At 35.8% G+C, this 25,763-nt stretch overlaps 1 protein-coding gene across 1 annotated transcript in view; it reads right to left on the bottom strand.

The window, feature by feature from the left end:
- The window catches only part of GMNC (geminin coiled-coil domain containing), a 73,256-nt gene that overhangs the window by 6,036 nt on the left and 41,457 nt on the right, over window positions 1–25,763 (bottom strand). Inside the window, exons 3-4 of the mRNA XM_027108847.1 lie at window positions 2,537–2,711; window positions 714–802 (exon numbers count right to left, since the gene is read on the bottom strand). Of these exons, the coding sequence (XP_026964648.1) occupies window positions 714–802; window positions 2,537–2,711 (264 nt within the window). The remainder of the gene's footprint in view (window positions 1–713; window positions 803–2,536; window positions 2,712–25,763) is intronic.

Genomic DNA, 25,763 nt, shown 5'->3' with positions numbered 1-25,763 from the left:
ATTTTTTCATTGCAAAGTGTTTGAAGAGATTAGATGACTTTTAAAATTGTAACCGCAAGGGGATCGGGAAGGTATGTAGGAAAATGAGCTGCGTGCAACTGTTTAAATATAGAAAACGGTGTTTAGAAAGGTTTTGCTGAACTTCTTCCTTGCATGTTAAAAAAAGAAGAAAGAAAAAAAGATGTGGGTTGGCTTCCCTCAGTCTCAGGTCAGTTTGTACATCCACTAGATTAAATTACTCTCTCATAAATAACAACAAACAAAATAGGGAAAATGAAGCAATCTTTGCAAGAACTTTTACAATCATCATCCCTTGTCCAAGTGATGAGCTGTTTATCGTTTAAAAATACTATCACACTCATTCTATCATTTGATCTTTCCACCAGCCCTCCGAGGTAGGCAGCACAAATATCTCCATTTCATAGATAAGAGAAAGGAGGATTTGGGAGGTCATACAGCTAAAATGTGTAAGGTCGGGGCTTGATTGAAGGTCTTCCTAGAGGGTTTTGGTTGTTGTTGGTTTTGTTGTTATTATTTTCTGTCATGGTGATCACCTAACTTTGACTTCTCTGTGGACAAATAACCATTTTGGTTCTAAACTGCCAGTCAATGAACTGAACAAGGGAAAAGAAGCCATGTGACATTAAGGTATGATGTTGAGAATGAACTGCATGGAACATGGCCGGTCTCATGTTCTGATTATCTACACATACCTGCTTGTTTCTGTAGAGCTGAGAGGAAAGCTGAGCCTCTTCCCATGAACACGAATTAAGAACAGGGAAATTCGAGTCACTGGATGATTCTATGTGAAAACACCAAATGGGTAACTGAGAAAACACACATGCAGTTTTTGTGTAATCAAGAACTCACTGGAGGATTTCGGAAAGGTAATAGGTTCAATTACCTTTCTAAAATTAGCCATTGCCTCCACATGGGAAAATAACATTTAAAGTTTTCAGAAGGGGCAAGCATTCTATGAAAGACAAATATTTATAGACTATATGCCAAGGTGGCTACAGAGGTGAATTTTTAGGAGTCAAGAGGTCAACTTCCTTCCTAATGTATATATTCCTGCTGGCTAAATTTATAAAGACTGTCCTATCTGCTTTACTAATTCATGCAGATGTTTATTGGTCCCACCCTCAAGTAGGCCTACATTTCAATTCCACTATGTTTTCCAAGTTTTTATCTTTTTTTCTAAGCTGTAGTGCTTAATGATATAGTGTTTGGCTCCAGAATCAAATCCTATTTTTGTTTTTGTTTTTTTTTAAATCCTATTTTTGATGCTACCGTTTTTCCCCAGATGAAAAATGTCTGCCTATCTGCCTATCAGTTAAGCCTGAGAGAGAGTATTTATTCAGAATTCTATGGAATAGAACTTTCTACTTCAAAATAATTTGAACTTGCTTCTCTGAAGAACTCATTGAAAATCTCAAAACTGTACCCAAACTCATGTATTTCAAATGCCATCATCTGTAAAGTGTTTTATGATTTTTCAAAGAGATTTTGTTGTTCTTTTCATATTTGACAGCAAATTATGCCTACCAATAAGAACTATGCTTGGGCATGCTAATTTGGTTTACTTTTAGTTTCTTTTCCTCATCTAGTACAGTTCTGACTCTTGCTCTCCTCTACTTCAACTAAAATATTACTGCAATATTTCTGATTAAAGTGGAAAGATGGGCAAGGAGACAGGAATAAAATTTTATACACTCTTTGGTTTCACATTCTTGGGCATTCTGTTTTCTCTGTTTCTTGCAGTAGAAAGCTAAAATTGAATAACTTCCTTCCTTACATATAAGTGTGTTTCAATATTTGGGGGCTTTTTGTTTGTGTCTTTTCTCAAATTCAACAAATTCCTGTGGTAGAACCAATAGTCCAGATATTGAATTCTGAAATGCCTTAGAGTTCTTCTAGAAACTTGAGTGTTAATCAGAAATTCCTTTAATAGTTATAAACACTGTTTACTAAGCCCCAGGGCAAAATTAATGTGCAATTTTCCATCAAAGTTATACTTCCCTCCAAAGTTGAAGTCTTCTTTAGGCAAAAAGGAATCATTTTCTTTCCACTTATAAGACACTATTCATAGAATTTCCTTTATGAAATAAAAGATTAAGTTAGTAATTCTCCTTGCTTCTCTCTCATACCCAGGGAAATTTTCCTGAATACCAAAAAAAAAAAAAAAAAAAAAAAAAGCTCTAACTGGTATTTTAATTCCAAAAGCATCACAATAGTATTGTTTATATAACATTGACCCAGACCCATACTTTCTCAGTGACTCTGAAATCTCCAAGAACTGTAAAGTATAGGGAGAAATACATATTGTACAGTGAGCAACGGGAAGAAGCCCATTTTCACTATTTGGCAAGTACACAAAAAGCAAGTTATTAGGTTGCAAAATACAGGAGTCTTTGGGCTTTCTTAAACTTTACATATCATCCCTTCTTTTACAGAGTTCCAGCCCATAATGCCTTGCAACTATGAGTACAGGAAAAGGGCTTCAGATCTACCAGGAAAGCAGAAGAGCAGAACTTACCCTGTGCCTGTGGTGCTTGTTGGGGCTCTCTGTTGTCCAGGAGACCAGCAGCCCAGAAAGAGACCCAAGTCTCCGTGGAAACGTCAACACTAGATTCTGACGTCGTACCGGAATACGGGCAATTATAGCTCTGGCCTCCTACAAAGTACTGGTCTTGGCAAGGCAGAACGGTGTTCTGTAAAATTCAGTATGTGGGAGGTCCCAAGAGATGGGGTGATGAGAATTTGGAGGGAGAAAAGAGTGGGAGAAAGAAACAGAAAATATGCGCAGTGAATAAAAAACAGTAAAGGTGTTAAATATAGATCCCAGATTGATTCTGAGTGGTCCAAATATAATTACTAAAAAGGAATCAGCTCCTTGGTTTACCCAGTACTTTCCTTAGGTCCTCTCAGCAAAGAACAGGCTAGTATTAGATGGACCAAACTTGTAAATATCTAGGAGTAGTCTCTGTTGCCAGGTCTGAGGCATCTAACAGGCTACCCAAGATCTAAGTAAAAGGAATTCTACTTAATGAGTGAAACATGTAAGAGCTACTTGACTCTTTTTAGCAAATATCTTAATTATATTTCTAACAACCTTAAATGACAAAGAACTTAGAATGCTAAGGCTGAAATGGACAGAACACGTCACATAATCTAACCTCCTTATTTTCGTTTTTAGTTTCTGAATTATAAACTTGCTCCATTCCTCCCTTCCTCCTACCTCTCTTCCTCTGCTTTTAAATGCTACTAGATACTACTGAAACAGGTTAGTTAGCAGAGACAGGAAGCTGTAATTAGGTCTCTCCACCACTACATCTCAATGCCTTTCCAAAGTTATCTTGCCACTACTAACTGCCTGGCATGTATTCTCTACTGTGTTCTGAGCCAGTGAACACCCTCTTGCCCCAGCTTCCTCAAACCTCAAACACACAGTCTTTCCAAACGTCCAGTTAGGGGCAGGTATGCAGACTCCCTGGGTTAATTTGTACAACCACCCATTCCTAATTATTTGTCAATGTTTAATCAGGTAAAAGCCATTCATTTCAGCAGAGCCCAGCTTTGGACAAACTCTTTGACCACGACAAGTCTTTTGTTGACTTGTGAACTTTCTCAGGCATAACATAAACAGAGAGAAAACAAATAAAAAGAGGAAAAAAGAAAGTTAAGTCAATTAAGTCACACTTTGTTAACATTCCCAATAAGTTAAGTTTTGAAAAAGTCCAGTCTTGAAGCAAGTCCAGCGTGGGCAGTGCAGACCAAAGAAATTCCGCCAAAAGTTTATCAAGTGCTATTTTCTTTTATTCTGAAAGCATGTTTGTAGGCTCTTCCCCTGAGGTTATTATTGGAATCAAAGCTGAGCTATTATGCAATTGACATCTGAGAAGGAAACAAACCCCAAATACCCCTAGCCTCAAGTTCGAGTGTTTGCAAATATGTGCATAATCTAGAGAAAGAGGTGGAATGAAAAGCGAGTACAGGTGTAAAGGGAAAGTTGGGAGAAAGTACAGAGAGTAGAAATAACAAAGAGGACGAAAGGATGAGAGAGAGACAGAGAAACAGAGACAGAGAGAAAGCCAGGAGGAGACAAGGGAGAAGAAAAGAGAGATGGAGCAGGAAGGAAGACCTGTTTTAATTGGCAGGTAGCAGAGAAATCTTGTTTCCAAGGTGGAAGAAATTCTAAAGGCAAAGCTTAGTAGACCTCAGAGACCCCCGGTTTCGCCAGCGGACTAGCTAACGCCGGCTCCTCACTTACCATCTTGCCCTGGAAGAAGGCGCTGCAGAAACTGAGCCCACTCTTAATTTTTCGGGAAAGCCGGTGGGAGCTTTAAATGGGACTGAGGGGAGGAGCTAGGAGAGGCGAGTTCTAATCTAAGGGAGCTCCGGGTGACGCCCGGGGCTCCCGGCAAGCGCCGCCCTCTGATTTGGTGCGAGGTTTAACAAGCTGGTGACGTGGGTCAGGAGACATCTGGCCAAAGCCAAAGTCACTGCCACTATCGGCGACCGCCTCCCGAGACCTGGGACCCAGCGGGCTGGGGTCTCGGGCAGGCCCACGGCGCTCCGCCTCCGGGTACGCAGCGCGGCTTCAAAACCCGCGCCGGTGCCGGCTCGCCGCGCGTCCCCCGGGCCCCGGCGTCAGGACCCGCCGTGACCGCGCCGCCCGGACGGGTAGGGCGATCCCGGCTCCTGCCCGCGCGAGGCACACAGCCGCCGGGCAAGGCGGGGCGCACAGGTTGGCCCGGGAGCCAGGGTGTAGGGTCAGGAAAAACGCAAACCAGCATCTCGGGGTTCAGAGCGGCGCTTGGGGAACCCTTCCAACCCCAAGGTTAATACTGCTCATGGGTATTCTCTGGCCACTTGATAAATAGCTTGCTCTATGACGTTGCGATTGATTGGCATTTTCCTTCTATATAATGTCTCATTTTCCCCAGCTTCTGAAGTGGGTGTGAAATGTGGAGGCGATCTGTATCCATTCTACAATTTAAGCTTCAGGAGAATAGCGGTTTCTGTCCGTTTTGTTCACTGCTGTCTCCAAAGTGCCCGGAACAATTTCTAACATGTAATGGGTGCTCAATGAAGAATGAATTAAGCTACAAATGTAGGAATCTCAAGTGTCTGTCTCTGTGTTGGTCTTTTCTTCACAACTACTATTACATAGAGTGAATTAATATAATTAAGAAAATTTAGTGTTAATACTTCTCAAAGTGTTTTATTTCTGCCATTTTTCCTCTTGCATTTTATTCTCACCATTCCTATGATGTTATATCCAGAGTAGAAAAACGAGTAATATCCTTAAAACTATTCATCTACCACTAACAGCCAACTCTTATTTCATCTGCAATAACCCAGGAGGCTGGTATTTTACTGTCTCTGTTTCAAAAGATAGTGAATGAAGCACCGAAGTTAAATTTGACCAATGTTCACACAATTAGGAAGCGGCAGACTGGGAATCTGAACCTCTGGCTCCAGCATCCATGCTAACTACCATAATTATAGTTTCTGACTCTCTTTGACGTCTTTCCACTGCACATTATATTTATGTAATGGACATTTTCATGGATTGAACTGTGTTTCCCCCAATTTTATATATGTTGAATCTCTAACCCTCAATGTGACTGTATTTGAAGATAGGGCCTCTAAAGAGGTCATGAAGGTGAAGAGGTCATAAGGGTGGTGCTCTAAGCTAATAAAATGAGTGTCCTTACAAGCAGAGGAAGAGGCAGCAAGGATGGCATGCACAGAGAAATGGCCATGTGAGGACACAGAGAGAAGGCAGCCATCTGCAAGTCAAGGAAAGAGGTCCCAGGAGAAACCAGAAACCCTGCTGACACCCTGACCTTGGACTTCCAGCCTTTAGAATTGTGGAAAAATAAATTTCTGTGGTTTAAGCCATCCAGGCTGTGGTTCTTGTTATGGAAGCCCTAGCGAACTAATACAAAGTGAAGGAATTGAGAAAAGTTCTGATTCTGGTCTGCAGAGTCCTTTCTCTAAACCGGTTTTAACCTTTATTCATTCGGCCTTGTATTTTACCATCCATAGCATTTAGCAGTGACTAACAGTTAGCAGATGCTCATTAAGCTTTGTGTCCAAAATTAAGAAAGAGATGGAAGAGGAAGAGGAGGAAGGTGTCAGACTCAGTAGAGTCCCTTTATTCTGTTCTAATACTGTTTATTCACACTTTTTTTTTTTTTTTGCGGTACGCAGGCCTCTCACTGCTGTGGCCTCTCCCGCTGCGGAGCACAGGCTCCGGACCCGCAGGCCCAGCAGCCATGGCTCACGGGCCCAGCCGCTCCGCGGCATCTTCCCAGACCGGGGCACGAACCCGCATCCCCTGCATCAGCAGGCGGACTCCCAACCACTGCGCCACCAGGGAAGCCTTATTCACACATTTTTAAGTGACTAGTACCAGATTTGAAGATCACTCCCTGGAAGTTATTACCTGAGTCACTCAACAGGACTCATTTCATTCAGTGACGTGAAAGAGTGGTCCCCTCTCTGCTCTCGCTGCACAAAGGGCAAAGATGCCCTGGCAACAGTTCAAAACTGATTTAGGTGGTAAGAGTCAATGATCTTGTTCAGGGCAAAGAAAATCCTAATTAGTTTTGCAATGAGCACCTGGGGCAAGAAAAAGGAGGAGGGAGGTTGTTTTGTTTTTGAAAACTGTCATAACTGAGACATGTAAGCCTTTGGGAGATACAATTTCTTGACTCCAAAAATGACACAAAACAGGCAATTGAGCAAGCATGGTATGACATAAAGGGCATAGGCTTTAGATCCAAATATACCTGGGTTCAAATTCCTGCTCTACCCTCTGAGACTAAGTCACCTGAGGCTATATGATGGTCTCCAAATCCTCAGTTAGCTCCTCTGGTAAATTAAGAAAGAAGTACCTACTTGAGCGGTTTGTTAAAAAACTGACCACTAATGCTTGAACATTCTTAATTCACTGCCTAAATCATGACTAGTAGCTATTATTACTGTTAGGTGTAGAAGACTCTTTCTTTGAACATATATGCTGCAGTGCCTTGCCTATTAAAAATAACTAAAAATACAAACTACATTTGTAAAATTCCAGGGGTTTTTTTGAGGGGTAGAAATATTTTTAAGAACTTTTTGATGGATTTTCAGCACATAAGTATTGCATAAATCATTAATTACTTTAGCTTAGTAAGACTGGAAGTGTATATGGTGGCAGAGAATCTTTAAACAGTAAAGAGCTATTGACAATTTAACATAAATCAGAAGGTAAAGCTTTCCTGCATTCATAAACTAATGGAAAAGATTTCTAAATTCTTAAGGTGTGATTTAAGCTCATATTTTTATTTAAGGTCCACTGCTTAGGTATAAGCCTTATGGTTTATTTGATGATTATTTTTTGAAAAATGAATCAATTAAGCAGTAATGTGAATCCCTTTGGCCATTTTTTATTCATAAGTATCAAAGAAGAAGGTGCACCTTCCTTAGTGATTGCAATCCATGTAGATGATTTTTCTTCTATGAAAAATAAGATCGGTTGAAAGCTGCTTTTTTGTATTGTGGCTGAAGGGATGGTGTTTAAAGAAAGGTGGCTAATAACAGCCCAATTGTTGAATCAGGGCACTGCCTCCTGCCAGGCCAAAGATATAACAAAATAGGAGGTAATTTGACCTGCACACAAACCAAGTCTGCAGACAGAAAAGGGGAGAGTGTGATCAGAGGTGGGCCAAGGAGATAAATAGATTGGCATACGGAATGTTCTTTTATTTTGCCCCTGGAGGACACTTTATTTGATTACCTCATTAGTGAATTCAGTAGCATATATAATAAAAGAACAATTAAGAAATTCTCTTTATCAACATAACCTTTCCCTCTAACTTCTACAGCTAAGTCTCCAGGGAATAAAAATATACTAGGCCTGCTTTCACATATAGGTAAAGAAAAGTGATACCCTTAGAGAAAATTCAATTCAGTAAATGATTTACAGTGGGAGGTTTAACATTTGCATGTTTTATTTCAGCATAACTGGAGAACCATGACGTGTGTAGTTTTAGTTTTGAATATCACTCCTCCAGAGTGATGTGCAGAAATCAATCATGCTGGTATGGACAGAATCTTGCCTACTCTTCACCTACCCATAGCTTCTAATAACCATCACATATGCAATAACTCATGCCTTAATAAAAACTATTTCTACATGAACAAAAGGTATACAAAAGAAAGTCAACTGTTAATATCAGGTTATTAGCCAGAGAAGAGAAGAGCCAGGGACAAATTATAGAGTGAAATGTTCGATTCAGGCCTGACTCAGATAAGTGCTATGAGGGGGCAGGGGGTAGAGATTTATGATACTATTTTATTGGATTTTTAACAAGCATTTATTTCAATAGCTTTATAACCAGCTTTAGAACTTTACTTATTGACTCATTGAGTGATTGCTTAATTTTTCAGTTGTATTGGATTGTATTATATTAAGAACCATCATATACTATAATGATATTCACAAATCTTTCAAATTATCAACTGTGTACTTCATATTGAAGGATACCTAGCAAGTGGATGCAAATCTGTATTCATTGTGTAAAGTGCAGGAAACCTCTTTTGTACTCTGTGAAATTGCTTTTTCTGGCTTTTCTCATAATATGGCACTTAAGAAAATTATGTTTGTGGGCAAATATCCCATTTCTCCCAGGCTCTATCAGGCCACCATGAGGACAGGGGATAACACTATCTCCCAGAGCTTTAACTCATCGCATTTTGGTGCACTGGTTGGGAAACCCCACTCTCCTCTCTGGCCAAATTGCAGTAAGATAATCTCAATAGCACTGTAAATACATAAGTAGTGAAAGTTATTTGAATTAACAGAAAGATTAGAGATGTGGAATCCCAAACAACATAAAACAAACACAGCTCTACTCCTCATTACTTTAACCACATTAGAAAATAATGGAAATCGTGAGTTATTATGATTACTATACATCAGAGTTATGCTAGTCCAACTCTAATTTGAAATAAAATGAATTTCTGCTTCAGGAGCAGTAATACTTTCATAAACTAGGTTTCAGTACCTTCATTGCTCCTGAAATCTCTCTTAAGGATTTTTGATCTCGGGGTTAGTAGATGGATTGCTGACTAGGCACTAAAGACCTAAAAGGTGCATTGGCACAGACCATGACATCTAATTTTATCTTGAAGATAATACAAATAGGTACATCACTGGCTGGCTTATTCAAAAAGTTTAGTTCATGGTGCTAGCAAAACAGGACCACCAGGACCTCATTCGTTCTAACCCTGGAATTAGAGAATCTGAAACAATGTGGCATCTTTCATTAAAAGAAGACAAAGAAATATATTTAGATACAAAATGTTAAAGTGAAGTTATAATTCCATATCTTTGTAATCCATAACAATCCATAAAATGTTAGCGGAATTCTTATGGATCCAATAATTTGTGGCAAAATCACCTTATTTACAATCAAATCAAAGAAACTTACTCGAAATTTTTAATAATCAAATTTGGGTGTTTCTAGTCAAACTGTTTTCCACATATTTTTTTACAAAATGAAAGCATAATAAAAACCTCTAGCTAAGGGAAGCATTTATACATTCAAAAACAATCTGAGAAAAATACAGAGAATTATAATTGCTATGAAATTAATAATGCTAAATAACACTTGAATGAATGAGCAGAAGCGTTAGACTATGAATAAAGTACCATGCCAACAATAAAGTAAAACTCCAAAATCCTCTGTTAATGTATAAAAAGAGAGTCACGATGAAGACAGTGTAAATAATCTGTTTTTGCTTCATCCAACCAGAAGCTTTCCTGCTGCCTGCCACCTCTGGAACAGCAGTATTAGCCCTGCACGACCAAATCATAACCATTAATTTTAAACACAATGAATTTCCATGGCTTCGTTTATAGGTGAGAAGGCACCAAAAGACAAGCAAGCAAATTAACTAAGCTCTTTAAAAACTGGTTCATTGTCCCAGAACACAACTGGTAAGAACACAAGTTGCATATTGAAGAACTTTTATCTTTTAAAAAATTATTAACAATTATTCTTTGTGCATTCTTTAGTATCTATTCAGATGTGTATAAATGTATGTGTTTATATATTTGCTTATATACATATGCATGTATCTGGAGGAATCAATGAGCCCATTGCCTTGAAATACAGAGTGAAGAGAAAAGGTGTTGGGAAACAAAGACTTATTCTTCACTCCTCACTTTTCTATAAAGGGGCAACTGTTCCCATGAGAAAGGATTTATTTGACTGGCGAGATTGAAAGAAGGAAAGGAAATGAGTTACCCACATTCATGTCAACATCTACATAACACAAACTATTTCTGCTTCCCCTGAGGAAATGAAGTAGGGAAAGCTCTGTCCCAATTGGAATTGTGTGTGGCTAGCCAGTGTCACCTGTGATAGGGCAAGTAAGTCTATATTATTTAGAAATACTATTAGGAAGCCTATTAAAACTACAAATATAAATCATGTTTGATAATCAAGCCTATTTTTTCAAGTGATAAAGGTAACTTTTATATCCATGTACCTGCCTTTTATGTCTATTGCTGGTTTCTTAGCTCAGGAGAGAAAGAAAAAAGTGTTATTGCTATACACACACGGACACACAAATTGTAGGCTTTGTAATAAAACATAAGTAATCAGAAGAAAAAATTATATGAAATCAAACACATGTGAATATATTTCAAGAACTTTAAAATATCCATATCCTTTAAGGGAGCAAGCACAAAATAATCGATTTATGAAAATAATAAATTTGAACAAAAATAATGTACAACTTTGATTATCATATCAGTATAACAAATATTTGTAAAAACTTTCTAAATGTCCAATAAGAGACTCTTTCAATAAATGGCAGTATGTTCATAGCACAGACTGTGTATTCATAGAAAATATTTTTGTAAAAGAGTTAAAGACATGGACAAACAACATTGTGTTAACTACATTAAGATACATGCAAGTATATTCATACCACTGAAAAAAATAAGGGAAAAATCATTAGTGATAGACTCTTGTGGAATAACATCATATTTAAAATTAAAGCAACTTGAACAGTAGCGATAGATAATGTCTATGTGTATATTGATTACAATAAGTATTCCACATGTTTCTACTTTTATGCAAATTTTCAGTATGAAGGGTGAAGTGGGGGCAGAAAAATATTTTATTTCTTTTCTGTCCACAACCTTGAAACTGTTTTAAAAATTGTACAAATCTACAGAGAGGAGAAAAATACTTTACCACAAAATAGCCACTTTATTTAGTTACTGCATTGCTCCAAAATGCCAAAAATTACAAAGACTTAGTGAGGCTTTGATACTAAGATAAAAATATCACAAAATACAAGAAGGTTAGGGTCTTTTTTAAATATATCAAAGAAGAAAATAAAATAAATTATTATAATCTTTAAATTAAAACAAAGTATTGAAGAGATTAAGTAGAACTAGTGCCAATAGGTAGAATTAACAAGTTGCCAGACTTCAGCTTAAAAAGAAGACATTCTAACACTCAGTACTATATAAAGATAGAACTTGAGACTCTGTGAGTAGTGAGCTCTTGGTCACTAGAAAAATTCACAAAAAGGCCAGATAACCAGTAAGCTCAGATGTTTTATATTTCATTCATACACTGGTAATACCAAGAAAATATGCTCCTTAAAATTATTTCCAATAATGAGAACTTACAATTCAACAGGATTTTGAGATTAGAAGTCTGCCTTTGTAATTAATTTCCATGCATATCTTTAAAGAGACTGAGAACTCCTTAACCTTTCTTATATGGGAATAGAGATTTAGTGTTCTGCTGTGATTTAGTAGAACTTCCATAGGGACCAAGCGTTTTTGGAAGATGGGAAGAGGCAGCTGTGGGTGAAAATGTTGGTGGTAGGGAAGGATCACTGCTAATCCCCATTCCTTTAGCACCTTTTCTTTCAGTCTCAGGATCACTAGGTCCTGAAAACTAGTCATAATAAATAGAAGGAGCACATTAAGTGAGAGGATATATTGAGTCCATCCCAGGTCTTAAGGGCTAAAGTTTTAGGGAAAAATGAGAATTTGGAGTACAGGACCTTCATGGGTCAGGTTACACTAAGTCAGAACTTATCAGGGTTCACGGGAAAATTAAAGGTTACCAGGTTGAGCTTTCCTCCCACATTGATGCTTTGATTATGTCTGTGGGAACTTCAGATTGTGAGACACTAGGGTGTCCAGAAAACTGAAAAATACACAAAGTAGATGACGACATCTTGCATAAGTTGTAAAATTTAATAAATAAATAAAAAGCCTATAAGGAGAAAATGGGCCAAAAATGTGGGCAATCAGAAGAGAAGGAGAATGTGAAAACTGGCTTACTGAATCCTGTGCTTTCTTGAGGTTGAAAAAACCACAAGTTAAATAAGTATTTTACTTTTTGCTCTTTGTGAAACAAATGTTGGCCTTTCGTCTTTTGCTCTCCTTTATGTAGTCATTTTGCTGCAGACATCAGGTTTTACTATTCATTTTGCATTGGAAATGTGACTATATCCTAGCCGAAAATGTATGTATGGAACAGACAAAGTCTTACATATTTTATGACCCTCAGGAATGACTTATTCTACATATAGTCAGAGGCTAAAACAGAAACAAGGTAGAACTTACAGGGACACAGATCTACGTTCAACAGTTGAAGATATTTTTTAACAGAGTTGTCAAAAAGGAAATAATTTTCTTTTTTCTTTAAGCAGTAGTAGGTTCTTCATTCCTGGAGGTATTCCATCAAAGACCAGAACACAGAGAGGTTATATAGTTAATGCAAACAGGCACTCATTCAAAAAGTAAGTGAGCTCCTCTTCCATTTTATACTGTATTATATATGTAATGGGGATAAATCATGAACAAAACAGTCATAGTCTCTACCTTAATGATGTTTCTACTCTAGGAGGGAAATATTACCCACATATTTACCTAAATTGAAACTGTGATAAATGCAGTAAAAGATTAATTATAGGGCGTAGGAGTGTTGAACCTGTTTTCCTAACCCATTTACCAGGAGGAAGAAAGCTGGTAGTAGACTGAGGTGTCAAGGTTTATTTTCCTGAGGAAATGACATTTTAGTACAGACTCGAAGGAAGAGTAGGAGTTGAGAGGAGAGGGAAATATACAACAAGGAAGGTAAAAAGCACATGCAAAGCCCCTGAGACACATATTCAGAAATAAAATGATGAGTAATGGGTGGGAGAGGTAGATGAGACAAAGCTTGATGCAGGCATCAAGCTCTATCCTAAAAGCAGTGGGAAGTCATTGAAAGGTTTAACTAGATGAGTCAACTGATGCTTGTTTCCAGAGAACCAATTACTGGGTAAAATAATGGTCTTCCAAATTCAAGATTCTGCAAAATGTATGTACTTCATCCTACCAGTTACACCTTGGGCAATTCAGGCCCCTATACCCTTGGGCAGAACTAGCTTTCATTTAAAAACAAAACCAAAATATCCTTTTTCATTGATCTTGTGCTATGCCTAAGGCTTTAAATCTGTGTATTCATAATATTTAGAATAGAAAGAGGCTTTAGACATCATCCCATCTAATCTTTCATCTCAGGAGTCACATCCAGGAGGTTTCTGGAGTTGCCCAAGACCACCTGTTGTTAAGTGCAAAGCTAGAACCAGAAACTGAATCTCCAAATTTCCATCCAATCTTGTTATTAATCAGTGTTGTTTTTTTTATTAATGATTAGTGGTTATAATAATTCTGTAATGCTTATTAGGCAGTCACATTTTAAATTTGAGGTCTTAGGCTATTGTGATTTTATTTTACAACTTAGAACTGTTCAAAAGTTATTCTAATGGCCTTCTTTGGGTATTCTAAATATTGTGAGAAAAACTTATATAATACCTTGAAATTAAATTACAGTAGTTATATCAGCCATATCATGCCACTTGTTTAAGCATCTTTATTCAGTCTAACATATTTGTAACATAAAAAGCTACCATATTCTTAATAGTAATCTGGACTCCAGCTGTAACTTTCTACGCATAAATGCATTTTTTTCAATATCTACTCTCTTATCGACTTTCAAAGATGCAATACAGTATTATGAATTATAGTCACCGTGCTATACATTACATCCCCATGATTTATTTGTTTTATAACTGGAAGTTTGTATCTTTTGAGTACCTTCACCCATTTTGCCCACCTCGTCACCCTCCACCTCTGGCAACTACCAATCTCTTCTCTGTATTTATTGGTTTTGTTTTGTTTGTTTGTTTGCTTTTAGATTCCACAGTGAGATCATACAGTATTTGACTTTCTCTGTCTGACATTTCATTTAGTATAATGCCCTCAAGTTCCATCCACATTGTCACAAATAGCAAGATTTCCTTCTTTTTTTTTAATGGCTGAATAATATCCCATTACATACATATATGCACATAAAATTACCTACAGGGGGAAAAGCATGCACTGTTTCAAAGGTCTATTTTCCTATTGTATAAAGATGCTCCTCAACTTACAGTGGTGTTACATCCTGATAAACCCATCCGAGGTTGAAAATATTAAGTTGAAAATGCATTTAATACACCTAACCTACCAAACACCATAGCTTAGCCTAGCCTACCTTAAATGGGCTCAGCACACTTACATTAGCCTACAGTTAGGCAAAGTCATCTAACGCAAAGCCTAGTTTATAATAAAGTATTAAATATCTCAATTAATTTATTGAATACTGTATTGAAAGTAAAAAAAACAAAATGGTTGCATGGGTACAGAATGGTTGTTTATACTTGTGTTTACCTTCACTGTTGCTGCCCAACATCACAAGAGAATATTGTACCATATATTGCTAGCCTGGGAAAAGCCTGAAATTCAAAATTCGAAGTACGGTTTCCACTAGTTAATATGACTTTTGCACCACTGTAAGGGAATCGAACCATTGTACGTTGGGGACTGTCTGTATGGAGTAACTGTGAGGTTTATCATGTCAATGAAATTGTTGTATTTAATTAAATATTGTATAATTTTCTCATGGTTCCCCAGCAGTCCCCTGACCAAAGCTGTTCTTTATGTCAAAATAAACATGAACATTGAGAATTTGGTCCAGGTTTCCCTCTTTCCTTTGACTGTGTAAGTGTAGAGCCTATACGAAGGTAAAGGTTTTTATGGCACTAATTTTTACCCTCATTCTGGTCTTGGTTGATGTCATTGCATTTACTTAACTTCTTCTCTCTCTCCTGTTTTTTCTATGCCAACTTCATGTATTTTTTCTCTTCCTTTAAGGAGTTTAAGTGTTTTCTGGAAAGAGGTGAAGAATAGTTAATAATAAAGAACATACACAAATAAATAAGGAAACTCTAAACTTAACAATAGAAAAAAATGTGCAATGGACTTTATTCACAGAAGAAAACAGCAAATGGTTACCAAAGTGTAAAATAGTTAACCTTACCAGGAATGCTAAAATGTCCACACACACTTAGATAATTTTACAGAAGTAATTTTTAAAATATGTATCTTTCATTGTTGCTATGTGGCAAATTATATCTTTCAAAAATGGACAGAGTAGTTTTTCCCTTCCTATATGTGCCTTTGGAACCTTGCCACTCCTGTCAAGAGGTGGGGTCTGGAGTCTATTTTGCTTCCTCTTGAAACTACAGGGGACGTCGTGACTGCCTCAACCAAATTAACATCACAAGATAATATGGTTTCTCTCTCTCTCTCTCTCTCTCTCTCTCTCTCTCTCCTTGGAAACTAACCACACTGTTATGAGAAAGGCGGGGCCACACGGAGAGGGTCCATGAGATCCATGTTCCTGTTGACAGTCTCAGGTCTCAGCCTACAGTCAGTATCAAAACCAAGCCATGTAAGCGAGAGAGGCTTCATGTGATTTCAGCCTGGCCTTCTAGCCAGACACTGGGTAGAGCACAAACGAGCTATTCTCACTCAGCTCTTCCTGACCCAAATTGCAGATCCATAAGCCAAATAAATATTATCATTTCTTTAAGCCAGGATTTCTCGGCTTTGCCCTACTGATATGTTGGATGGGACAATTCTTTGCCTTGGAGAGCTGTCCTGTGCATCAAAAGGATGCTTAACAATACCCCTGGCCTCCTGCCAGTAGCAATCCCTTCTCAAGTCATGACAATCAAAAAATGTCCCTTGGGAGGCAAAATCACTCCCAGTTGAGAATCACTGCTTTAAGCCACTAAGTTTTGGGATTGTTATGCAGCCATAGTGATCACTTGTCTCTCCCTGTCCTGGACATTGTCCTCCACCAACATCTCCCACTTAGTTAATTTATCCAGGCTATGTAACTAAATGTACATAAACATCTATAGATAGTATATGCACACATACCACATAGGGCTATTTTTAACATTATTTTACATTTTAACATAATTTTACAAAAGAATGGAAAGATATATAGATTTGTCTATATAATATTTCTTTTCTCATTCAGTGATACCTTGTAGAAGCTAAGTAAACTGGAACAATTTTAACAGATTTATTGGCTATAAAATAATACATTGGATATATAATATTACATAATATATTCAATAATTTCTCTTAATGAAAATTTAGATTATTTTCATATTTTTTGTTTCTATAAACATTACAGATTTAACTTTTTCCATGCATATATCCTGATGTAGTGCCAATTTATTTCTTAGAGGTAGATTTCCCGGAGAGTATTTGTTGAGTCAAAGCTCTTATAATTTTAATAGATGCTGCTAGACGCTTCTTCTTCTTTTTTTTTTTTTTTTAAGAAGATGTTGGGGGTAGGAGTTTATTAATTTATTTATTTTTGCTGTGTTGGGTCTTCGTTCCTGTGTGAGGGTTTTCCGTCTAGTTGTGGCAAGCGGGGGCCACTCTTCATCGCGGTGCGCGGGCCTCTCACTATCGCGGCCTCTCTTGTTGTGGAGCACAGGCTCTAGATGCGCAGGCTCAGTACTTGCGGCTCACGGGCCTAGTTGCTCCGCGGCATGTGGGATCCTCCCATACCAGGGGTCGAACCCGTTTCCCCTGCATTAGCAGGCAGATGCTCAACCACTGCGCCACCAGGGAAGCCCTAGACACTTCTTTTTAAATTGGCTGCAATACTTCACATTTCAACTATTATCATACAACTACTTCTATTAGTTCAGAATATTTTATGTCCCTCATAAGATTATATATATATACATATATATATTTCATACATAATTTCATATATACTTCAAATATATATATATTATATAGGTCCTACTCTGTTAATTTCTAAGTAGTTTCAGTTGTGTGTATGTGCTATTATCAGTGAGGTTTTTTTTTTTTCTCTCTTTCTACTTCTATATGCTTCAGAGCTAAAGAGAAAACTATTTCTTTACATATATCTTATACCCAGACTCCTTACAAAGTCTCATTATAATTTTAGAACCTCCTGGGTTGGATACAATCATATCAACAACAGAAAGAAATGAAACTCTTTCTTTTCCAATATCAGTACTAATTTTTTTCCTTACCTTTTTGCCTTTTTTACACATCCAGCCAACACTGAAAACTAATGACAAAAGCAGGCCTCCTCTGACCTTAAATAAAATTACTTTAAAGCTTTGCTGTTTATAAAAATATATTGTTTTATTTGCATAGTCAAGAATTAAATTTAGTATTTTATTTTCTTTCTGATTTTATTTGGTGTTATTACTAGAATGACCACTAAATTTGATCACATTTATTTTCAATATCTCTCTCTATAGATTTTCTGATATTTTCCATATTACTTTAATATACCTAGAGTATCTATAATTTAAATATTTGATAGAGATCACCTGTGAACCTATCCAGTCCTTCAATATTTTTCAATTATAATAACCATTTAAAAATTTCCACCAATTTTTCATTCATTTGTGGTAATTATATATTTTTCCCCCCAAATCCATTTTTTTAGGTTTTCAAACATGTTGCCATTGAACGTGTTGCCATTGAATTGCATATCATAACATTTTATTATTCTTTTAATATCCTCTGCAGTTAGGTCTTATCTTCTCTAATGGTGTATATTTTACTTACATTCTTTTGTTCTTAATCAGGTTTATGGGGGATTTATCATTTTTATTAGACATCTAAAAAAAAAGAAACTTTTGATTTATTTATATTTTGTACTTTTCCTCAATTGCAATAGAGATTAAAATCATGTCCACATCACAGGGTTATTATGGTGAGGATTAAATCAGTTAATGTTCAGGAAGTGCTTAAATTTACTTAAATTTCAAAAGAAACATATTAAAGGTTTTTATTATAATTATATTTTCATCAAGTTGCCAATATTCTAATATATAGCTCTTTATATATTTAGCTACTATATTGTTTGTGTTACAAAGGTCTATAACTGTATATCTTCTTCACCAAATGTGTCTTTTATTAATACTTGAGTCCCCTTTACATATTGTTTAGTGCTTTCAATTGTAAAGTACACTTTCTGACATTAATATTGCTATGTCTTCTCTCTCTCTCAATTGCATTTACTTTCAGATTTTCATTACTTTTTTTTCACTCTGATTCTTATAAATAGCATAGAACTGGATATTTTAAAATCTAGTTTAAAAACATGCGTTTTTAAGGGAGATTATAGTCCATTCCCAACTTAAATAATGATTGATAAGACATTTTATATCTTTCTTTTTGTTTTATGTTATTTATCTGATTTACTATTTTTAGCATTATTTGTACAATGTCTATTTTATTTTCATATCGATGAACATGGATCATTCCAAGATCTAAGAAATCAGAAGAATTAATCTTTATTTTTACTAAACAACTTTCTTGTTCTGTGAAGTTAACCATTTTTTTTTAATCCATAAGGCACAAATAGTAGCTGCCTTTGCTTAGCTCTTGGGATTACTGGCATGATGAAATAATCTATCTATCTATCTATATTTGAAAAATATAAAATTTTAAGGGGTCAGAAATACCTTAAGGAAATATTAATATAAAATCAATTAACATATTAAAAGCTTATGTAAAGTTATTCTGTTGTACAGCTGACAAAAAAATGTTTTTACTAAATAATATATATAATCCAGCAGAGGTTTCTACACTATTTTTAAAGTTAATAGGCCTTACTTTTTGCTCAGTTTTAACTTTACAAAAAAGTTGAGTAGAAAGTACAGAGTTCCTATATACTCCCTCTTCCCTCACCCCTCCCCCAAATTACCCTTATTAACATCTTCCATTAGTGTGATATGTTTACTACAATTGTAGTTAATCTATAATCATCTATTTTATCTAGTTCTGTCAGCATGGCAATCCTCTAGGGTAGACATACTTATCATTTTTAACTACTGAGGAATTGAGCCACTTATCCAATGTCACACAGGTAAGAGGTGAAACAAAAGTTTTCAAACCAGGTAGACTGAGTCTAGCCAAAGCTGTGAAACTCTATGATACACCGATTCTCACTGACTTAATGGTTTACCTTAGGAAAGCATTATACTTCCTCATTCCTTCTTTCCATTCCAATAAGATAATATTTTAAAAATATTTTCATTTCCCTCAACTTTATTCTCCTCTGCCCCTCTCAAAAGACCTTTAAAATGCTTTTACACTCTATTTGCCTACCACCTATTAGATTTTGCTGAGATAATTTACAATGCTTAGTTCTCAACTATTATTCATACCAGCGCTTATTTCCCATCACAAATAAACTGAAATATTATTTTTCCTAGTAAAAATAAAATTAAGTGTTGTCAAAGCTATAGTCACACAAGTGTTAGTTGGTATAACATTTCTGTAAAGCAGTTTGGTGATAGATATAAAGAATATTTACACAGTAATACTTATTTACTCATTAATTCCACTTTAAGAACATATTATAAATAAATATCCAGAAATTGACATAAATTTAAATGAAAATATGTTTCTCACAACATTCATTGTGAAAATATGAAATTTACCTAAAATTCAATCAAGAGCTGAATGGTTTAAATTAACATATATCCTTATAAAGGGATTTTACCCATCCATTCAAAATAACATATAAAGAATTCAATCACACTAGAAAAATTTTAAATATGACTTCAAAAAAATGTATAAAAGGTGTTACCATTGGCATAAACTGAGTAAACAGTAAGTAGAATCCTTCTGTATTATTTCTTGAAACTGTTTATCAAGCTATGATTATCTTAAAATAAAAAAGTAAAAAGAAATGTATACAAAACCACATAATCAGATAGTAATTATATATAAATTCAAAATAGTTCTGTCTGAACTTCGAGATAATTGGTTATTTAAAAATTATTTTTAGTTTGGCATATGCCAAAGATTTTACATTGGTTATATATTATTTTAAAATCAGGTTTCTGCACCTTACTCTTCTATTCTTTTAAAGAGTTATTACATTCTTTACAATGAAATAGGATTTAGTACTGAGTCAGCTAAAACCATACTGCCCTCTATGGGATTTTTGCTGCTCCACAGAAACTGTTTTCATTTATTTATTTATTTATTTATTTATTTACTGTGGCCCAGAGATTTGCACAGTGATTTTTATTTACATAAACGAAACCTATGTGGAAAGCTATGTGTGAAAGGAATATACATTAAAATGACCAAGAGAGTCACGTGGAAAACTAAATCAGTGTCTTTGACATGATAAGACTGAGCTCACTACAATTTAATATAGAGTACATGCCTAGTAGAAGAAGTAAAACCTGAAGTTTACAGAAAAAAAAAAACATTATGAGTTAAACAAATTCAATTCTTTAAAGCATTGATTTAAATGTTGACTGATCAATAACTTTGAAAAACAAATGGAAAAGAAATGCATTAGTTGTAGACAATTTGGTATTCACTTTGTAAAGGCTGTGTGGGCTCTTTGCCCTATGTGTACCACTTGGTCAATACACAGAGAGATTCATTTAGCACCAGAGATGGAGGGAACATCTGAGACACTTTGGTCCATTTCTTTCATTTTACAGACAGAGACACTCAGCAGCAAAGAGATCATGGGAGTTTTCTAGGCTCTCACTAGACACCCTAGCAGAGCTCTTTCTTGGACACACTTCTTCATATTTCTAGGCCAGTACAGTCTTTCCACTACACAGAAATACTATTTTCTGTTTCTAAGCTGTATAATGTCTGCCTGTTTGTTTCTATGTCTCCTTATACCAGACTTTCTCTGGACTCCCTTTTCTTCTTTTACACTGAAGATTTGAAGATTTCCTTTCCTCTTCTGTTTTCCCTTCAGCATTGCCTCAAGCTTGCTTAGCTCTTAGATTATCCAAATTCAAGAATCTACTGAGGGGTTCTATGGCATAAAAATGATACTCACATCTCTTCCTATTCAAAATTTAATATACACAATATCTGTGGAGTAGATCACATAAAATATGCATTATCTAGATATTGAATTAAGTCAACCAAGACAGAGAGAATTTGGACTTTGGATTCTCTAAGTTGCACCTCTGTCTCCTAGTAGATGTGAGATTGTGAGCAACTTACTAAATCCCTCTGAGCCTCAATTTCTCTATAAATAGATTACCATGTGTTTTGCATAATTGTGGTGAAGAATAAATGAAATAATGACTTTAAATATCCAGTGAGTCCTGGTAGGCACTTAATACATAGTTTCCAAAATAATCAAATACTTAATGAGAGTCCAAAGTTCATCATACATTAATCCTATCAAGATAAACAAAATATCTTCACCTATTCTGTATGTTGCCTTTGCACTCCTATTGGTATCTTTTGATGTCCAGAAATTCTGAATTTTAAAATAATTCAATTGATCAATATTTCCTTCATGGTAATTCCTTTGTGTCTTATTTTTTAAATCTTTGGCTACTCCAAGGTCATAAAGATAGTTTCCTAACTTTTCTTCTTAAGGATTTACTGCTTTATGTTGTACATTTATGTCTGCAGTCTCTCTGATGTAATGTTTGTATTGTGTGCGATGGAGTTTAAGATTCATCTTTCTCCACATAGTCAATTGATCCAGTATATTTATTAAAACAATTATTCTTTTCCTCCACTGCACTGTACTGTCACTATTGCTATAAATCATAAATCAAGTGATCATATAGTTAAATCTACTTTGTATTTCCTATTAATCTATTCATGTTTCCTCCAGTACCACACTGTTTTAATCACTATAATTTTATATTAAGTTCTTGAAATCTTACAGTTTTGTTCTTTTCAAAGGACTATCTGACTATATTCTTGTCCATTTACATCTTCAGTGTCAGCCTGTAAAAGCCTACTGGGGTTTTGGTTGGGGTTACATTGAATCTGTGTATCATTTGGGGGAGAATTCTTATCTTAACAACACCGAGTCTTATAAACACGAACATTGTGTATCCAAATGCAAAATTATTAATAAAATAATACCCCTGGAGACAGAAAGAATATAGGATTCAACATCCAGAGAAAGGATAGAGATTAGAGCTTCAATAGGAAAAGGGCCTAATTGGTAATAAAAAGATGTGGAAGAATATTGATGTGACATACTTTTTGATAGAAAACTGAGGAAGTACCTACTTGATAATTTCTAATTTCTTTGTAAAGGAAACAATCAGTCTACTAAAAGACAAAGATACAAGCTTGTGGAAATCTATGAAGGTTCAAAATTGCCACAAAAGAGAGAGAAGAGGGAGCTGATCATCAGATAAGGGTTCAAATAAAGAGAATGACTTTGGAGGGGTAGTAACTAAATTATGTGACCAGTACCATATGAGTAAAGAAAAATAAGGATGTTTGAATTGATCTCTATTTGAGGGTTTGTTAAAAAGTTTTATAGGAACTTCAATGTAGTGACAGATTTGAAGGCTTTAGTAAAGAAATGGTAGAAATGTTGGATCATAAAGAAAAATGTCTCAAGAGGATTGAAAGACTTAGAACAGAACAGTTAAGAAACTAGGTACCTTACTGAAGTCAGAGAGCAAGCATAGTAAGAACAAGTAAACAAAGTACTGGAAAGATAGGGGATTATTGCCAGAAAATGGGAAAACATGAATTTTTGAAGGATGTCCCAAAACTACTTAAATGTATTTTGATCTCTTCCTCTTGAATACAGTATAGGACTTACTGTAGCCATCCTTTTGGAGTACTCATTTGTAGAATAATTTGCTGGACTTGGGTCCCTCTTGTGAGTAACTGAAAGCTCCTGGGTAGGAAGGTAAGTGGTGGAAAGAAAGGGAAGTTGTGGGAGGGGTGAAAACTATCAACTGTACTTGGTGTAATTAGAGCTTTAATAACGTGTCTTAGAGATCAGCTGGTTACGGCACTTTATACATTCTGAAGGAAGGATGAGGAGGCCAAAAGTTGCACATCCTATTTAAGAATGATACATCGTGACTGTTTTAACTAACAATCCCATTGCCAGTCCATTATCATGAACTGGAGTGGGACAGGAAATAAAGGTTTATTGCCTTGTTATGACATTTTCATGTTCTGCATTGTCAGTAAACTCTATTGAGACAGGTGACAAGAATAAGAGAATAATTGCTAAGTGACATTTCTTTACTACATTTCCCTAACCCTTAATGCTAACCTTCTTATTTTCTCCTTTATCCCAATGACCCGTCTCTCATCTCTATACCTCTTTCATTTAAAAAATCCCACATCCCCCAAGTTCCTTGCTTTTATTCTACTCTGGGCCTGCTTGGCTCAAATCCAAGTCCATAGTGTAGAGTAGATTGTTCTGTGACCTGGGATTCAGGAAATTTGTGCTGATACACTTGATATACCAGTGACTTTATATAAGTGATACACCAGTGTGACCTTAAACAAAACACTTTCTCTATGGACCTTTAGTTTTCCTATTTGTAAATAGAATGGATATTGGAGTTGACTATCTCCATGGTTCCTTTGAGCCACTTTAGAGGATACACTAAAATTTCCACATCTTTTTCTCTCCCAAATCCTTTGCCAGTGAGCTGTTGCATCCTTCAGACACTAGAGGGGGCTTCCTGAAGACTTTTCCAATATATCCAGATTCAAGGAAGGGATGACCGCCTCTAAATGGCAATCCAAAAGAGAAATGTGATTTCACTTTTTAAATAAAGTAAATGTGAAAGAAATATATGTGGCAGCAATTATAACATCTTGTATTAATATGACTTTCTAGCATGAGACTAAATTTATTTTAAATACCAACCAGGTCTAGACTTTTCTATCCTCTATCTTTAAATTTATGAAAATATTTAAACCAATGAAAGAGAGTGCAATCATTAGTAGGATTCTGAAAGCCATTGTTCATAACTAAGATAACTTTTTGTTAGATGATATTGTAAAGAGAGTTACGATTGTCCTGTGTATTTTTAAGAGCATGTTGTAGAAAATAAAGAAATGCAATTTGATAAAGATTCATTTAAAAATAAAAATATTATGAACTCTTTTCTTAAATTCCAAAGAAAGTAGGCTTGTGAAATTTATGATGAACAAATAAAGATCTATCCATCATCTTAAGGATAATATAGATTGAGGTGAGATGTTAATTTGCATTTGTTTTATTTTTTTTTAATCAAGAAACTGTCTAACATATCTTTAGATCAAGGAGAGCTGACATTAATCTGATTCTTTGCTTCTCTTGTAGAATATTTTCTTATTCTCTTGGGATCTGTTAGGTTTTTATTTTATTTTATTTTTATTATTATTATTATTATTTTTGGCGTTACACGGGCCTCTCACTGTTGTGGCCTCTCCTGTTGCGGAGCACAGGCTCTGGACGCGCAGGCTCAGCGGCCATGGCTCATGGGCCCAGCCACTCCGCGGCCTGTGGGATCTTCCCAGACAGGGGCACGGACCCGTGTCCCCTGCATCGGCAGGTGGACTCTCAACCACTGCGCCACCAGAGAAGCCCTAGGTTTTATCTTTGATATTCTTATACTTCAATATGTTTTTAGGTGTTGGGATTTTTGTTTTCTTCTTTAGATTTGAATCTTTACAATGCTTTTCAATCTGAGATCTTATGGCTTCATTATGAGGAATTCTCAATTATGCTTTTCACTAATTGCTTCCTCTACATTCTTTTCCTTTGTTTCTGGTATTCCTACTATGGGAATATTAACAAGTCTCTAACTTCTATTTCTTTATTAGGCTGTATCCATTCTCTTACCCGTTCCTTTCAATTCTTTTTTAAATTTCAGCTAATATATTTTTGACAACCAATATATCCAACTGATTCTTGCTTCTTGTTTTCCAACATCCTCCCTTATATTTCTAAGAATATTTATATCCGTGTTTTAAATAATTGTTTTCTCTGTTCCATCAGCTCTATGGTCTCTAGTATCAGGTATTTCATTTATTATCCCCCAGAATATTTACACTCCTCAGAAGGTGCAAGGATTTTTATTGTGAACTCATCATTATTCACATGAAACTCTTAGCTGCCTTTTGTGACTATAATATTTCAAGGTTGGGATAGCTATGGTTGTTTTCCATCCATTAAGTGTGACTCTGCATTTGTTCTCTTCTTTTTCTGATCTATAAAAGTTTTGATGAGGGAGCATAAGACAGAGCCCCGCATTTTAATAATGCTTGTATAAAGATGACACATCAACTGATTTATTTGATAGTATTTCATTTCTTATTCAGGTACCCCGCATTTTAATAATGCTTGTATAAAGATGACACGTCAACTGATTTATTTGATAGTATTTCATTTCTTATTCAGGTATGAAAATTATGTTATCATTTAATGTTTTCTCTCTCCCTCCCTCTCATTCTCTCTCCCACTCTCAAAATGTTGTTCCTCTAGCTTGGAGCACTATTTTTCTATTCTGAAGTCCATAAAGCCCAGATA

Source organism: Aethalodelphis obliquidens, unplaced genomic scaffold, assembly GCF_003676395.1.
Source record: "Aethalodelphis obliquidens isolate GAN/ISIS:26980383/991018 unplaced genomic scaffold, ASM367639v1 scaffold1, whole genome shotgun sequence".
In the NCBI taxonomy this organism is placed as follows: Eukaryota; Metazoa; Chordata; class Mammalia; order Artiodactyla; family Delphinidae; genus Aethalodelphis; species Aethalodelphis obliquidens.
This window is presented reverse-complemented; position numbering and strand designations above follow the sequence as displayed.